The 16,076-nt window shown below is 41.7% G+C and overlaps 10 protein-coding genes and 3 non-coding genes across 13 annotated transcripts; 6 read left to right on the plus strand and 7 right to left on the minus strand.

Moving 5' to 3' along the window:
• Window positions 1–115: 115 nt before the first annotated feature.
• On the plus strand, window positions 116–2,524 carry ERB1 (ribosome biogenesis protein ERB1; the record flags this gene model as incomplete). The annotated part of the gene is made up of 1 exon (XM_002497182.1): window positions 116–2,524. The coding sequence occupies one exon, from the start codon at window positions 116–118 to the stop codon at window positions 2,522–2,524; it is 2,409 nt and encodes an 802-aa protein (XP_002497227.1).
• A 49-nt stretch (window positions 2,525–2,573) lies between these two features.
• Window positions 2,574–3,272, minus strand: CSM3 (Csm3p; the record flags this gene model as incomplete). The annotated part of the gene is made up of 1 exon (XM_002497183.1): window positions 2,574–3,272. The coding sequence occupies one exon, from the start codon at window positions 3,270–3,272 to the stop codon at window positions 2,574–2,576; it is 699 nt and encodes a 232-aa protein (XP_002497228.1).
• Window positions 3,273–4,444: 1,172 nt separating this feature from the next.
• Window positions 4,445–8,116, plus strand: NUP116 (FG-nucleoporin NUP116; the record flags this gene model as incomplete). Its single annotated transcript, XM_002497184.1, has 1 exon — window positions 4,445–8,116. The coding sequence occupies one exon, from the start codon at window positions 4,445–4,447 to the stop codon at window positions 8,114–8,116; it is 3,672 nt and encodes a 1,223-aa protein (XP_002497229.1).
• Window positions 8,117–8,352: 236 nt separating this feature from the next.
• ZYRO0F00682r lies at window positions 8,353–8,424 on the minus strand. The gene has a single exon. It is a non-coding gene; the product is annotated as a tRNA-His (tRNA).
• A 102-nt stretch (window positions 8,425–8,526) lies between these two features.
• Window positions 8,527–9,711, minus strand: IOC4 (Ioc4p; the record flags this gene model as incomplete). Its single annotated transcript, XM_002497185.1, has 1 exon — window positions 8,527–9,711. The coding sequence occupies one exon, from the start codon at window positions 9,709–9,711 to the stop codon at window positions 8,527–8,529; it is 1,185 nt and encodes a 394-aa protein (XP_002497230.1).
• Window positions 9,712–9,881: 170 nt separating this feature from the next.
• MCM1 (transcription factor MCM1) lies at window positions 9,882–10,562 on the minus strand (the record flags this gene model as incomplete). The annotated part of the gene is made up of 1 exon (XM_002497186.1): window positions 9,882–10,562. The coding sequence occupies one exon, from the start codon at window positions 10,560–10,562 to the stop codon at window positions 9,882–9,884; it is 681 nt and encodes a 226-aa protein (XP_002497231.1).
• Window positions 10,563–10,906: 344 nt separating this feature from the next.
• ARG80 (Arg80p) lies at window positions 10,907–11,251 on the minus strand (the record flags this gene model as incomplete). Its single annotated transcript, XM_002497187.1, has 1 exon — window positions 10,907–11,251. The coding sequence occupies one exon, from the start codon at window positions 11,249–11,251 to the stop codon at window positions 10,907–10,909; it is 345 nt and encodes a 114-aa protein (XP_002497232.1).
• Window positions 11,252–11,428: 177 nt separating this feature from the next.
• Window positions 11,429–11,502, plus strand: ZYRO0F00770r. Its single transcript has one exon. It is a non-coding gene; the product is annotated as a tRNA-Val (tRNA).
• Window positions 11,503–11,683: 181 nt separating this feature from the next.
• ZYRO0F00792r lies at window positions 11,684–11,774 on the minus strand. Its single transcript is given in 2 exon segments — window positions 11,684–11,719; window positions 11,738–11,774. It is a non-coding gene; the product is annotated as a tRNA-Phe (tRNA).
• A 514-nt stretch (window positions 11,775–12,288) lies between these two features.
• YNK1 (nucleoside diphosphate kinase) lies at window positions 12,289–12,747 on the plus strand (the record flags this gene model as incomplete). The annotated part of the gene is made up of 1 exon (XM_002497188.1): window positions 12,289–12,747. One exon carries the CDS (start codon window positions 12,289–12,291, stop codon window positions 12,745–12,747), a length of 459 nt encoding a protein of 152 aa, XP_002497233.1.
• Window positions 12,748–13,187: 440 nt separating this feature from the next.
• On the plus strand, window positions 13,188–13,484 carry ZYRO0F00836g (uncharacterized protein; the record flags this gene model as incomplete). The annotated part of the gene is made up of 1 exon (XM_002497189.1): window positions 13,188–13,484. One exon carries the CDS (start codon window positions 13,188–13,190, stop codon window positions 13,482–13,484), a length of 297 nt encoding a protein of 98 aa, XP_002497234.1.
• A 182-nt stretch (window positions 13,485–13,666) lies between these two features.
• On the plus strand, window positions 13,667–14,707 carry ARA2 (D-arabinose 1-dehydrogenase (NAD(P)(+)) ARA2; the record flags this gene model as incomplete). The annotated part of the gene is made up of 1 exon (XM_002497190.1): window positions 13,667–14,707. One exon carries the CDS (start codon window positions 13,667–13,669, stop codon window positions 14,705–14,707), a length of 1,041 nt encoding a protein of 346 aa, XP_002497235.1.
• Window positions 14,708–14,742: 35 nt separating this feature from the next.
• YET2 (Yet2p) lies at window positions 14,743–15,405 on the minus strand (the record flags this gene model as incomplete). Its single annotated transcript, XM_002497191.1, has 1 exon — window positions 14,743–15,405. The coding sequence occupies one exon, from the start codon at window positions 15,403–15,405 to the stop codon at window positions 14,743–14,745; it is 663 nt and encodes a 220-aa protein (XP_002497236.1).
• Between the last annotated feature and the right edge of the window lie 671 nt (window positions 15,406–16,076).

Genomic DNA, 16,076 nt, shown 5'->3' on the forward strand with positions numbered 1-16,076 from the left:
GAAAAATTTTTCAGCGATGAGATGAGATGAGATGAGATGAGATTTGATTAGATGAGTTGAAACTAGTTTAACGACATAGGATTGTAGACAAGAGACTCATACTGTCGTATCTACCATGGCGAAGAAATCTAAGGAACTTGCTGTCTCTAGAAAGAGAGCTGCAGAGCCTGAAGATGAAGTTGAATCACCTGAAGAAGATAATTCGTTAACGGTTAATGGTCTCATTGATGATGAAGCTAGTGAAAGTGAAGAAGATGAAGACGAGGAAGAGGCAAATGAAGGTGGAGATGAAGGTAAGCAAGAAGATGAAGAAGAAGCAGATGAAGAAGAAGATGACGATGAAGCAGAATTGAATAAATTGTTGGCTCAAGAGGAAGGAGAAGATGAAGATGAGGAATACAATTCCTCTGATTTCTCTGACGATACTGCTTCTATGACTGATAAATTGTCTGGTGTGAAATTGGACACTATTGCCGATCCCAACATTTACACCAAGTATGCTGATGGAGCTCCTAGGGTTATGAAACCAGAAATTGAACCCAAGTATGATAGTGACGATAGTGATACGGAAACTCATAACACTATTGGTAATATCCCATTGTCTGCCTACGATGAGATGCCACACATCGGTTATGATATCAATGGTAAGAGAATCATGAGACCTGCTAAGGGTTCTGCGCTAGATCAACTTTTGGAACAAATTGAATTGCCTGAAGGTTGGACCGGTTTATTAGATAAAGATTCTGGTGCTAGTCTAAATTTGACTGGTGAAGAACTAGAATTAATCTCTAAGTTACAGAAGAATGAACAAACCGACGAGAACATAAACCCCTATGAACCTCTAGTCGATTGGTTTACCAGACACGAGGAGGTGATGCCACTTTCAGCGGCACCTGAACCAAAGAGACGTTTTGTTCCTTCCAAGAATGAAGCTAAGAGGGTGATGAAGATAGTTAGAGCCATTAGAGAAGGCCGTATTGTACCTCCACAGAAATTGAAGGAGATGAGAGAAGCTGAAGCAGCTGAAGAATATAAATACGATCTTTGGGGTGACTCTAATGAAAGTGTTGACCATGTGATGAATCTGAGAGCACCTAAATTACCACCACCAACTAATGAGGAGAGTTATAACCCACCTGAAGAATACTTGCTCACGCCAGAGGAGAAAGAACAGTGGGATAAGGCAGATCCTTCTGAAAGGGAAAGAAATTTTGTTCCTCAGAAATATGGTGCATTGAGAAAAGTCCCCGGTTACACCGAATCAGTTAGAGAAAGGTTTGAAAGGTCCTTAGACTTGTACTTGGCACCACGTGTTCGTAGAAACAAGTTGAACATCGATCCAGAATCTCTAATACCCAAGTTACCATCACCTAAGGACTTGAGACCTTTCCCAATACGCTGTTCCACTGTTTACGCTGGTCACCAAGGTAGAATACGTACTTTATCAATTGATCCATCAGGTCTTTGGTTGGCCACAGGTTCTGATGATGGTACTGTAAGGATATGGGAAATTTTGACTGGTAGAGAAGTTTACAAAGTACAATTAATAGATACAGAGGAAAAATCTCAAGATCACATCGAGTGCTTGGAATGGAATCCTGAAAAAGATACTGGTATATTGGCAGTAGCCGCCGGTGAAACCATTTATCTAATTGTTCCTCCAATCTTCGGATTTGACATTGAAAACAACGGTAAGTCTAAGATAGAAAAAGGTTTTGGATTCGATACATTCGGTGCAGAAAAGAAGTCTAAAGTTGATGTGAATGAAAGTGATGATGAGGAACAAGATACTACTGCAGGTGTCAAAAAGTCAGTAGCACAATGGCATAAACCATCAAAGGGTCAACAAGAAAAAGACATTTCAATCACAATTACTTGTAGAAAGACGGTCAAGAAAATTTCTTGGCACAGAAGAGGTGATTATTTCGTGAGTGTACAACCAGAATCTGGTAACACTTCAGTTCTAATCCACCAACTCTCTAAACATTTGACTCAATCACCATTTAGAAAATCTAAGGGTATTACAATGGATGCTAAATTCCATCCTTATAAGCCTCAACTATTTGTTTGCACACAGAGATACGTTAGAATTTATGATCTTTCTCAACAAGTGCTTGTCAAGAAGTTGTTACCAGGTGCACGTTGGTTGTCAGGATTTGATATTCATCCTCAGGGTGATAACTTAGTAGCATCATCGTTTGATAAGAGGGTCTTATGGCACGATTTGGATCTGGCCAGTACTCCTTACAAGACACTAAGATATCACGATAAAGCCGTTAGAAGTGTTTCTTTCCACAAGAAATTACCGCTATTCTGTTCTGCTGCGGATGATGGTAACTTGCACATTTTCCACGCAACTGTCTACGACGACTTGATGAAAAATCCATTGATCGTTCCATTAAAACAGTTGGTTGGACATGATGTAATCAACAGTCTTGGTATATTAGACAGCGTATGGCATCCAAGAGAGGCATGGTTATTTTCTGCAGGTGCTGACAACACTGCACGTTTGTGGACCACTTGATGTATATTAGATATAATTATTATTTACTAAAATATTTTTTTTCTTTAAATTAAAAACCCAATTCTTTCATTACTTCCATAGCGTCTTCGTCCTCCTGCATATCTTCATCCCGTGTTTCAAGAGGCGGTTCCTGTGTATCCAGAGGCGGTTCCTGTGTATCTAGAACATCCTGCTCTTCTTGCTGAGCACCAGTCTCAGCACTAGGAACACTTTCATCGTGCTGCTTGGGTTCCTTTTCGGTTGCGGGCGGCTCTCTTATCGATGATTCTTGATAAATATCATCATCCTCATCATGATCCCCATGTAGTGACGTATATCTGGAAGGATTCATCTCCCTTAAACATAGTTCAGTCCTGTATTCTCTGACTGCTTTATCATTTTTCATATTTTGACAAAGCTTTATAAAATCTTTAAATTTTGCCCTTGGATATAGTTCATGTGCCCATAACTGATAAAACTGAACAATCTGTGACAAGTTGTCGTAAGGCTTATTTCTGCTAGTTGAGATTCTAAGTCTTTTAGGGCCGTTCTTGACTAGATATGGCAAACCCCTTCTACTCAAAAGTATATCTGAGGTTAGTTTCGGTTGTACACGTCTTGTTTTGGTAAGTGCCTCTGCCATTGTAGGATCTGCCATAGTTGGGTCGTCGTTGCTGGGCCCTATTGGATCCAATCTGTCATTGTCATTTCCATTGAAATCTGCTGATTCATTACCGGGATCTAGCCCCATAAGCATTGGATCCTCCATGCTGATTTGTTCATTTGTATTGAGATGAGATGAGATGAGATGAGTTGACCTGTAGGTAGTACGCGTACTTAACACGAACGCCCGAGGTACTAATAGGGCATGCGCAGATACGCACCGCACATGAATAAGCGAACAATACCAAAGAGCAAAGTACTCAAGCGGTAAACTAACACGCTACAAGCTGTGTATCTCATCTCCCTCTACCTTCACTATGTCCGGCATATACACTCTCAGATCACGTGATACAACACTTTGGCGGCTAAAAAACTGATCATACTTCTGACATTTACCCTCAGTAAACCCCTGGCTCCCCCTTGGACCTCCATTGGAAAGCCACAGGACACAACAACACCAAGTCTCTCATCTCCCACGTGACCGTCGCTGTTATAGAGACCCCGACGGCTCAGCCGCACCATACAAGTAAAACTCCGATCACCAGAGAGTTGTGGCTTCTACAGAACTGTGGCAGCCCGTGACCTTACGGTGAAACCCACAGGTCTTCGAGAGACTCATCGGTGCTATGGCTGCCGGTTGTATAGTGCGGCTCCATACAACATAACACAACAACTGATACATATATATATATCGGGGAAAAGATGCAGAGAACATGGAAAGGGAACTAACAAGAAGCATCCATATACTCTCATTCAACTCACATTATACCAGTCAAATATGTCTGAAACTGCATCTGCCTCCTCTAGCTACACCAATTGGACCCCGGTGAACACTGGCGTCCACGTCCAATATGACGATTCTGAAGACCAACTGGTTGATTTGAGTACAGGATCACTGGCACCCGTAGACCTGCAGAGCTGGACGATTATGACTCAGCTCGTAGAAAAACTGGGCAAGATATAGGGACATGGTAGCTGGAAAAAAGCTTTATTTTTACCACCATAGTATTATTTGGGATTTTGGGTTTAAAACTGCATTCATCATATATATATGTTACGTATGTAATGATAATTTAAATATAATGGGATTAATATTTTTTCAAGGAAATTTTTTTCGTATGTGACGATGATTGGGGAAATATGGGTTTGGTTCAACATAAAGAAGAAAAAGTTGAATTGGATCCAATTCAACTAACAAACTAGTGTTAACTCTTGTGGAGAAGAGGTTATTCAGTAAATAAAGAGAATAACAATTGGATATTGATCCAGCAATTGGCAATGTTTGGTAGTAATAGACCTGCCTTTGGTGGAGGTTCTCAACCATTTGGATCTACAGCATCCCCCTTTGCCTCTCAGCCTCAACCGCAGGCGACGACAACATTTGGTATGGGGGTCGCCAATAACAATGCACAGTCAGGATTCGGTGGGTTCGGTGCGGCTAATAATACAAGTGCCGGTACTGGTGGCCCCACTGGATCGTTGTTCGGTATGTCTACCAATAATACAACCCAAAACAGTCCCTTCGGTAATTCTACTGGGGCCGCCACAACAACTGGTAGTAATTCTGGTACTGCCATCAAACCATTCCAACCATATGAGGAGAAAGATCCGACGACTGGCGTTCAAAACGTTTTCCAAACGATTACCGCAATGCCAGAATATAGAAATTCTTCATTGGAAGAATTAAGATTACAAGATTATCAGCAAGGTCGTAAGTTAGGCCAGGGGACTGTTACACCATTTGGGGCAACAACATCAACGAATAGTAGTAATACTAACCAAGGTTTTGGTATTTTAGGTAATACGAACCAACCACAATCAGCAGGTAGCGGAACTGGAGGTTTATTTGGCCAAAGAGCCAATACCGCCCAGAACTCTCCGTTTGGATCAGTGTCCTCTGGTAACAACCCTTCGACTACTGGAACTGGGCCATTTGGATCCACAACAGCCGCTGGCGGTAATGCATTTGGCGGTAGTGGCGCAGGACCATTTGGTAGTAAGCCTGCAGGTACGACTGGTGGCGGTCTATTTGGTCAAAATAATAGAACTGCTTCAGGTGGTCTCTTTGGTCAAAATAATAATAGTACTTTTGGTCAACCGCAACCCAGTGCATTTGGATCTGGTGCAGGTGCAGGTACTGGTGCTAGTGCCTTTGGTAGCAAGCCCGCGGGTACTGGATTATTCGGTCAAAATACTGCAGCAAACCAACCATTTGGTGCTAATCCCGCTCCTAGTACCGGTGGTGGTCTCTTTGGTCAAAACAGTAACACCGGCATGGGAGGTGCAGGTAGCGGTGGTGGGCTCTTTGGCCAAAATAATGCCACTGGTAGCGTATTTGGTCAACCAAACAATCAAGCCAGTACCGGTGGTGGCTTATTCGGTAGTAAACCCGCAGGTGGTGGATTATTTGGACAGCCTCAAAACAATACACCATTTGGTGGAGGTGCTGCAAATACCGGTGGTGGTGGTCTATTCGGTCAAAACAATAGCCAACCTCCTGCCGGCGGTGGTCTCTTTGGACAAAATAACAATCAACCTCCTGCAGGTGGCGGATTATTTGGTCAAAGCAATACCCAACCTCCTGCGGGTGGTGGATTGTTTGGCCAAAGCAATAATCAACCTCCTGCTGGCGGTGGCCTGTTTGGTCAAAGCAACAACCAACCATCTACTGGTGGTGGATTATTTGGTCAAAATACATCTAGCCCATTTGGTCAACCAAACAATCAAGCCAGTACCGGTGGTGGCTTATTTGGTAATAAACCTGCAGGTGGTGGATTATTTGGACAGCCTCAAAACAATACACCATTTGGTGGAGGTGCTGCAAATACCGGTGGTGGTGGTCTATTCGGTCAAAACAATAGTCAACCTCCTGCCGGCGGTGGTCTCTTTGGACAAAATAACAATCAACCACCTGCCGGTGGTGGTCTCTTTGGACAAAACAATAGTCAACCTCCTGCAGGTGGCGGATTATTCGGTCAAAGTAATACCCAACCTCCTGCAGGTGGTGGGTTATTTGGCCAAAACAACAACCAACCATCTACTGGTGGTGGGCTTTTTGGAGCTAAACCAGCGGGTGGTGGTGGTCTATTTGGCCAAAACAATAATCAACCTCCTGCCGGTGGTGGTCTGTTTGGTCAAAGCAACAACCAACCACCTGCTGGCGGTGGCCTCTTCGGTAACACACAAAATAATCAACCACCTGCTGGTGGTGGTGGCCTGTTTGGTAACAAACCGGCAGGTGCCACTGGCGGTGGGTTGTTTGGTAATGCGAATACAAATACTCAGCCTGCATTAGGTCAACCATCTGGTGGCGGATTATTTGGTGCTAAACCTGCCTCCGCTGGTGGTGCTCCTTCCACTACAGGTGGTGGTTTATTTGGCAACACGAACAATGCTACCCAACCTGGCGGCGGTGGATTGTTTGGTAACACAAATAACACCTCTCAAGGTGGAACCGGTGGTGGGTTGTTCGGTAACAAACCTGCTGGCTCTACTGGTCCAACCGGTACGACCGGTGGATTGTTTGGTTCTACCAACAACAGTCTCCAATCAGGTGCTTCCGGAACTGGAGCTACCGGTACTGCTGGTGGTGGTCTGTTTGGTAATAAACCTGCAGGCGCTACTGGTACTACTGGTGGTTTAGGTGGAGGTTTGTTTGGTAACAACAACAATACGAACAATAACAGTTTGGGCGGTGCGACTCAAGGTAATACTGGTATCGCAGGTGCTGGTGTCGGTGGAGGACTGTTCGGTAATAAACCACAACAACCTGCTGGTCAACAGCCTGGGTTACCATCACAACAACAATCAAATCAAAATCAAGTCAACAATCCGTATGGTACAAACGAATTGTTTTCCAGAGTTGTGGTCCCCAGCTCCATTACTCAGCCTACTAAGCCAAGCGCCACTAAGGTCAATGCAGATATTAAGAAGAAGGCAAGTCTCACAGGTGCCTATAGATTAGCACCAAGACCGCTTTTTACTAGCAAGAGTCTTTCCGGTAATGCTGCGCCTAAATTTGATTCCTTCTCAGGTTCGAGCACCCGTAGTTCATCTGCATCATCTAGCCCTGATTCTATTGGTAAGGAATTAGTCCCCACATCAACAGGCTCTACTCTTTTCAGTCCTGAAACTGATGAGGCAATTTTATCTGCCGATAAACTTTTGTTTAATCCAGATAAGAAATCCTTCAAGAATTTGATCATCAATAAGAGAAAGGCAGGTGAAGGTCCTGCAGAGGATGATGGGGAAGTCAAGAAGATTACTTTACAATCAGACTCTAACGGTGACTCTAACTCCGTTAATAAGAGTTTAAATGAATCAACTACGTTTGGTGGAGTTCTAGATAGTCCTACTGTTGGCAAGGATTTCTCTGCGAAGGATTTCGGTATGAATCGCGACATATTAAGCGTTTCGCCAGCTAGAAATCAATCATCCGATTTGGAAGAATCCGCATCCGATAAGAATATCAAAACTCGTGGAATCATTGGTGAGGACATTTCATTTACTGATAATGGTTATTACATTAGCCCCTCTTTTGAAAGTCTATCAACGAAGTCGTTGCCACAGTTGCGTAAATTGTCAGGATTAGTCATTGGTCATAAGAATTATGGTAAGATTGAATTTTTAGAGCCCGTGGATTTGTCCAACATTCCATTGGCGCTACTATGTGGTAACATAATTATCTTCGAGCCTAAATCGTGCTTCGTGTACCCATACTCATCGACAGTTCCTGAACCAGGTGAAGGTATTAATGTACGTGCTAGAATCAGCTGTTACAAATGTTATCCCGCTGATAAGGCTACAAGAGCTCCTATAAAGGATGCTAACCATCAATTGGTTAAGAGACACATTGAAAAATTGAAAAAGTTGCCAAATACTAAATTCGACTCTTATGATCCAGTTACAGGTTGTTACAGATTCGTGGTAGAACATCCAATTACCTCCTGAACTAAACTTGTCATTTAATAATTTTCTTTCTTCCCGTTTGTGTTATCATCATTTTCATCATTATTATATTATGTAGACTAGTAAATAGGGAAATCACGTAATCGTATATAATAGAGTTGTCATTTAGCATTGTGAATGCGGTTGGTTGATGGTGAATTAAGTTTACGGGAATTCCCTTGATGTCTTGTCTGATACTAACAAGTATTAGGATCACGAAAAAAAATAATTTTTGTTCTTGCCATTCCCGGGAATCGAACCTGGGTCTGCTCGGCCACAACGAGCTGTACTAACCACTATACTAGAATGGCTTGGAAATTAGATATTATGCCTTTGTGATGGAACTGGTGTTGTGGTATGATAATTCTCGTAATTCTCCGTGTCTACTTTATTTATATAATACATACGAATTTTCATGCTTCTGCTTCTATTTCATTATTTTCAGGCGGTAGTATTTCTGTATTTGTCGTCCAAGCGTCTTGATCTGGTTCAAAATAATGCTCGTAGATAGAATTGAAAGCGGATTGGAAAGAATCCCATAATTTCAATTTGCGTAATTCATCAATTTTGAGGTTGAACAAAACTCTAAAGTTCAAAAGTAGTTCGTTATTCGTGTGGAAAACAGTTAAAAATTCATGATGAGAACCTTTGGCTGCCAACGCTGCTTCCAATTCGTCCAAGATCAATTGGTAATCGTCCTTTGTAGATTTCGTCTCGGGTACTAGCACCTCTAAAAACAATCTGTTTACACTTAGTAAATGGTCCATGATATCTAATTTGACCTCTGTGTGACGTTCTAGATTCCTCTTATTAGAAAGTTTGTTCACTAGTGGACTCACGTCCTCTTGGATGGACAAATCTTGAGGTCCTAATCCAACAAAGTAAAAATCTTCGTCATCTTCAAAATTGAATTTTGGTTCCACTGCACGTCTGGTATATTTTCTTTTCTTTGGTTTAGGTTCTTCTTCTGGCGGTAATTCCTGTGGTTCTTCCGATTTCGCTGTTTTGGATCTAGATCTAGTAGCTCTTACATTTTCCTTCCCTCGCTTCTGTTTTTGTCTTTGAGACTTTCTGGTTGGCTTTTCTTCCTCTTCTTCTTCATAATCCTCACTAACATCACTTCGTGCAATGTCTTCTTCTTCCTCCTCTTCTTCTTCTGGTGCTTCTTCCTCCGCAACGTATTCTTCGTCGGGTTTACCAGCAGACCCGTATTCGACAAATTCCCAAACGTCAATGCCTTGAGAACCTCTTGATGCCATTTCAAAAGCTTGTATTAGTTTCTTACTTTTCTTCTTACCGCTTTTCAACCATGATTCACAATCTTCCACGCTCAATGGTTTCATATCATTTGGCTTCAACCAAATGTAAGAGTCATCCCAGAAGAATTTAACGCAGTATTGATTTTTGACTTTATCGAATTTTCTAAATTTCATAATGGAGGAATATTGAATGTATTTACTCTCATCGTCAGTGTCCTCTTCTACCTCTTGTTTCCCTTTTAAAACGTTACTTGGAATTAATTCTGCTGGGATTATCATTGCAGGCCATGCCGGAAACCCCTTGACTTTAGCCAGTACGACATCTGTAGGTTGGTACATTATCGTCTTTCTTTGTTTCTCTTCCCTCTCTCTCGACAAGCGGGCCAAGTTATTATAACAGTGATAATCCGTTTCGCTTGATTGATATTCTACATAGAACCGGTATCTAGTCCAAATAACAAACTATATAAAAAAAATTAAAAGTAACAATAATAGGGAAAAAAAAATCCTTAGTAATGACCCTGTTGAGATTCTTGGAAATACTGTTGATAAACTGCATTTTGTTCAGGATTCAAATATGGAGATGCCGTGTTGGCAAAACCTTGTTGATGTGGTGGGGGAGGCATAACTGGATGGGGCTGATGAGCTGTATGTTGAGTTGGTATAGGCATCGTAGGTGCACCTTCATGTCCTTGCATTGCATGTGCAGCCTTCATAGGATCAGGTTTTAGCCCACCAGCGGCATGAAGTTCATGTGGATGTGGACCTAATCCTGCTGTATTAGGTACGTGTGTTGGTTGACCTGCCATTTGAGCAGCAGCAGCAGCTGCTGCTGCGCCATTTGGATCCTCAGGTGCCTCCTCCTCTTCTTCGTCGTCATCTTCGTCGTCATCAGGTGCATTTAAACATGCCTGAATTAAATTTCTACCCTCTTGCTGCGTAACTATCGGTTCGAATTTAGGCGTACTGAAAGTATAGACGAGACCGGTTTCAGAAACAACCAGCAAAAGAACTTGAGTACCTGTCAGCACCGAAAGCTCAAAAGCTTTCTTCATAATACCATGCTTACGTTTAGAGAACGTCACATGGCGCCTTGTTTTATTTTCAATGAACTTGATTTCAATCTTTCTTCTCTCCTTTTGTTGACCTGCACGAGAGCTGTTATCCTCCACGTCGTCGATGTCTGACATAATGTAGTTTTAGATGAGCTATTGATTCAAATAGTCGTTAAGTTTTACTAGAGGTTCAACAACTTACTCTTAGAATCCCTTTTGCCTATCTTGGGAGTTTTTACCCGTTATGAACAAAGCTCTTGTAGTAGTGTTCAAGTCTTCCCTTATTGGAAAGGTCGATCCGGTGTGAATAAGTTGTTGCGTTGCAGTTTGGGGGGGGAACTAGTTGAAAAAAAAATCTCCATCCGACGTGTGTAGTGATGTACAATAGTCATGTGATGTGAGTATGTGTATGCATGTAGGAGGATGGCGGCAAAATACGGCAGAATATGCGGAATCATTTCATCTTCACTGCTTCTCTCTCATGGCGTGGGTCTGCCGTCTAGACACTTCCATACCAACTCTTTCCCTTCCCTTTCCCTGACCACAGGCTCCAATTTTGGTGTTGTAAAAGTGTATACCAGGCCGTTGTTCGAGAGGATTAGCAGCAGGACGTTCGCGCCTGTTAGGACTGACAGTTCGTAGGCCTTTTTCATAATTCCGTGTCTTCTCTTGGCGAAGGTTACATGTCTCCTGGTCCTGTTTTCGATGTACTTTATAGGGTATTTCCGTTTCTGTTGGCTGGAGTTTCTTTCCTCTTCATCTTCATCATCATCGGGTTCTTGCGTGTCTACGGAAGCAGGTGTCCTATTTCTTTCCTCGTCCATGTCTATCTAGGTCCCTTTACAACTTGGTTGGATTCGATCTTTATTGTGTATGTAGATGCGATGAGTCTATTATATGCACTAGCCATTTTCTATGTACTGGAATGGGACAATCCCATGTGACTGACGTAGTCAGACTATGGTGTATTCTTCTCTTCTGTCCTCAACAATAATTACTATGGTTTCGTGGTCTAGTAGGTTATGGCATCTGCTTAACACGCAGAACGTCCCCGGTTCGATCCCGGGCGAAATCATATTTTTGAACTTTTTACATATGGCACTCATTGTGTACGAGTGTCTCTCTGAAAGAATGTCAAATTTACCTTTTGTTATGGATTGACTGTTTTGATGAGGTAGCAGTAGCTTGACTGCGAAGTAACCATGTTCTGCCCGAAACAGGAAAAAAGAAGTAGGAAAAAAATAATTTTTCAGATATGCGAATTCTGTGGATCGAACACAGGGCCTCCAGATAACTTAACCGAAGTTTTTCTTCAGTCTGGCGCTCTCCCATCTGAGCTAAATCCGCATACTTATTATTGAAGTAGGCTAGCGATATCGTGCTGCCAAGCCTAACCAGGTCAAGATGGTCTAGAACACAGAAGAACTCTAGCTATATTTAGCATTTGCATCAGCTGGTGCGGCGGCTAAGATATGTATTAGAAAATGCGCTCATAAGGGTCAATTGTCTGATGATATATAAAGGGACACTAGCACCAGCTCGAAACTGGGCTACTATACAGCTAAATGAAATTGCAAGGTATGATCGTATGAAGTCCTCTATTCTCTTATACGCTTATTAGCGAATGAGGGTCCACAAATGCTACGACAACCCATTGTCTAGCTCACGTGCACTTTTTTTTTCTTATTTTTGTAGCTGAACCAATCACGAGTCACAAAATTTTCGTTTAGTGCCTCGTAGCTCATCGTAACCCAAACTATTTCAGCTCTTGCAATCTCATCTCATCTCATCTCATCTCTTTTCATTTCGTTCTGCTCAATTGTAACGCTACAAAGCCCAATTGACCTGTTAATCAAGCACAATGTCTAACAACGAAAGAACTTTTATCGCCATCAAGCCAGACGGTGTCCAAAGAGGTTTGATCTCAAACATCTTGTCCCGTTTCGAAAACAAAGGCTACAAACTTGTCGGTATCAAATTGGTTACTCCAACTGAAAACCTTTTGAAGCAACACTACGCTGAACATGTTGAAAAGCCATTCTTCCCAAAGATGTTGAGTCACATGATGTCTGGTCCAATCTTGGCTACCGTCTGGGAAGGTAAGGATGTCGTTAAACAAGGTAGAGCTATCTTGGGTGCCACCAACCCATTGAACTCTGCCCCAGGTACCATCAGAGGTGATTACGCCGTTGATATGGGTAGAAACGTTGCCCACGGTTCTGATTCTGTTGCCTCCGCTGAACGTGAAATTGACTTGTGGTTCAAGAAGGAAGAGTTGGTTGACTACAAATTGGCCCAATTGTCCTGGATTTACGAATAAATTTAATCCAATCGGGTTTGTACATAAACTTATTTAATATTCTTGGATAGCAAATAACATTTAGCTCGAGTTTAAAGTAGTGCGGACAAGGGGAGAATGTACCAAATCTCTCCACAAGCATTTTAATCCTTTCACTCTCATAGGTGTAAGACATCTCCATATTATTTTTGTTTACAATGTTTGTTACGTTATTATGTAGAAATAACATGATGTTCGCTTTAAATTAATGTGGGGTCATGTCAGAGTGGACTGACATTTCGCGGTGACAGCGTCAGTAAATTCACAGAAAAGGCCGATAAATTCTAAAGAACCTATTGTAACGGAAAAAAAAAAAAAATAGGAATAGGCTGATAGTCTAGTCTGGAAATGGTGTGAAATATTATTATAGGATTAGCAATTTTCCTCAGTGTCAGAAGTATATAAGGGTGACTTATGGCCACATGGAGAGTGGCAGATGCGCTACCGTCATCACAATAGCATCGATCGTGCACAGCAAGATTTTAGATATGAACCCAACTCTAGTAAGAAGTTTCTCAAGATCTGCCACTAAAATGGCTGCCATGAATGAAAGCGCTACCCGTTCAGCTGCTACCAACTGGGCCATAAATCTACTAGGTGTCTCAGCAGTGCTGGGCGCCGGTACGGCTATGGTGGCATGGAAAAACAACGAGAATAACAGTCGCATTCGCAATATTTTCAAGAATGAAAGAGCATTGACTAGGGCTTCACACAATTAATTTATTCTTTTAAACGTACTTTTCTAAATGAGTTTTATGACTTTATATTTATATTTATATATTATGTGAGAATTTAATGCTAATGCTAACTTATAACCCTTTTTTCAAAGATGATCGAGTAATGCGATCAAATCTCCGGTGGCATACAAAAGATACAGAACAAGAGAAACTTGCCAAGCAAAATGACCGGTAAAGAAGCTATGCATCCCATCGTTGACCATGGTGATATTACCAAACTACCACCATTAGTTCTTGGTGGTGCAACAGTAAACACGCAGTACAATGACGATCCAACAAAGGTTCCATTGGTGGATATGCTAAAACATGGGTTTAACCATGGTATTAGAGCTATAGATACTTCGCCCTACTATGGTCCGAGTGAAATTCTTTACGGACAGGCATTGGAACATATTAGAGATGAATTCCCACGTAATTCTTACTACATCTGTACAAAAGTTGGTAGAATTCAACTCGATGAATTTGATTATTCGAGAGAACACGTTAGATTTAGCGTACTAAGATCCTGTCAGAGGTTGAAGACAGATTATTTGGATTTGGTTTACCTACACGATGTGGAATTTGTCCCCATGCATCAATCTCTCGAAGCTCTCAAAGAATTGAAATTATTGAAAGACGAAGGTATTATCAAAAATTTTGGATTATCAGGATACCCTGTAGACTACCTGTACTATTTGACTAAACACTGTGCTCATAACGAGTCGGAAATCGGGCCATTGGATGCGGTGCTATCTTACTGTAATTTGAACTTACAGAATACTAGGCTACATGATTATTGGCCTCACTGGAAACATGATGCCTCTTTGAAAATGATTAACAATGGGTCTATTCTAAGTATGTCATTGCTTAGGTCTCAAGAGACAAAACTATTCCATCCATGTTCAGATCAACTACGCCAATTGGCGACACAGGCCGCTGAGTACTGCTCCGAACATGGCGTTGAACTGGCAGATTTAGCCACTAGATATGCTATATCTGAATGGTTAAACAAAGGGTCTACTGTTCTCGGTGTAAGTAACGTGGAGGAATTGGAGGTCGCATTAAGAAGTTATAGGACAGTACTACATCACGGCGGGGAATTAGGTAAAGACGATCAGGCATTAGTTTCACACATTCAGAACAAAATTTTTGGCTCTCACATGAATGAAGTTTGGCCATCGGGAATCCACCATCCAGAACTAATTAATGACAATAATAAAGAATAATCAGATACTTAAGAAAAATTCGTACGTATGTTCGTTTATAAATCTTTCTTTCCACCAGCGGTGGCAGCGGTGTTAGGATTCTTTTGATCGTTCTGCTGATCGAAATAACTTTCCAAATTTTTGACTTGCTTTTGAACTGCCTTCAAGTTAACTTCCTTCTTTTCCAAGTCATGCTTCAAATGGTCAATTTCACGGTCATCAACAATTGATGCACTACCTTTCTTACTAGGAGCAGTTGGTTGCGTATCAGGTGTCGTATCCTTTACGGGTTTACCTTCCAAATTGTTGATCAAGTTTTGGTACTTGATCAATCTTCTGATAATGGTAAATACAGCTGGAATGCACACTAAGAAATATAGAATGAATCCGGAAATGTATGTGTTCCTTTGGTTGTAGGCCCTCGATGCTAATGCTTGTGTAGGGGTAACTGCGCTGTTGTCATCAACATCTTCACCCTGCCTTTGATAGTGGTGTAAATGGACTTTGAATTGAGCTCTTCTCCATGAATCAACGAATAGAATACTAACCAGACCTGCAAAAATGTAAATCGTAGTCTGCACTTTGCGGTTTGAAGTCCACCTGTAATAGAGACTGTAGAAGTTCCTACGGACTCTAAATGGTAGGGGTAAGACCACCAAAAAGAGGATGGCCATTTCAAGCGTCAACAACGCAAACAATGTACTCAAATATAAACTCATCTGCGGTCTATTTCAACTTATTCGCTTTTTTTCTTGTACAAGTAACATGTTAAAGGGTAAAATATATCCCTGGGTCTTACTCGCTTTATATTCCGAAAGCACAGAGCAAGAAGAATTGACATAGTAGAACCAAAAGAAGCAAGTTGAGGATAGTGCGAAAAATGCCTTTAGACCTAACAGCTATTTTATTCACTATATTTGAGTGCCATAACGTCGCACATCAATTCTATGCCTACTGTTCAAATCTTGCAGATCGAAATTGCGTTATGCCAAGAAATGTAAAGAAATTCTAAAAAGCACAGACATTGGAATGACGTGGCATGCGAGAACTACTGTAGGATACCCAGCAGCGAATCAGGGCATCTTGAGAACTTGAAAACGCTAAAAGCACCTTGACGGACACGATTATTACATCAGGTGACCAATGTGCCGAATCATCCTCCCTCTTATACTACGACTACTTTCGTGAGTTCTACCCTTGCTTGAATCCTTTAATGAGATGCCCAAATGTGTTCTCGTTAGTCTGCAGCACCCAAATAGCCGCTCAAATGGGATAATACCACTAGGCCTGCATTACCCGCCTTGAGCAGGGTAACCTCAATTTTTTCCTTCTGGTCTGGTGAACATGACACTTGCGGCGAGGTTTTGTTTGAACGGATATATAGCTAAAG

This window comes from Zygosaccharomyces rouxii (genome assembly GCF_000026365.1).
Source record: "Zygosaccharomyces rouxii strain CBS732 chromosome F complete sequence".
In the NCBI taxonomy this organism is placed as follows: domain Eukaryota; kingdom Fungi; phylum Ascomycota; class Saccharomycetes; order Saccharomycetales; family Saccharomycetaceae; genus Zygosaccharomyces; species Zygosaccharomyces rouxii.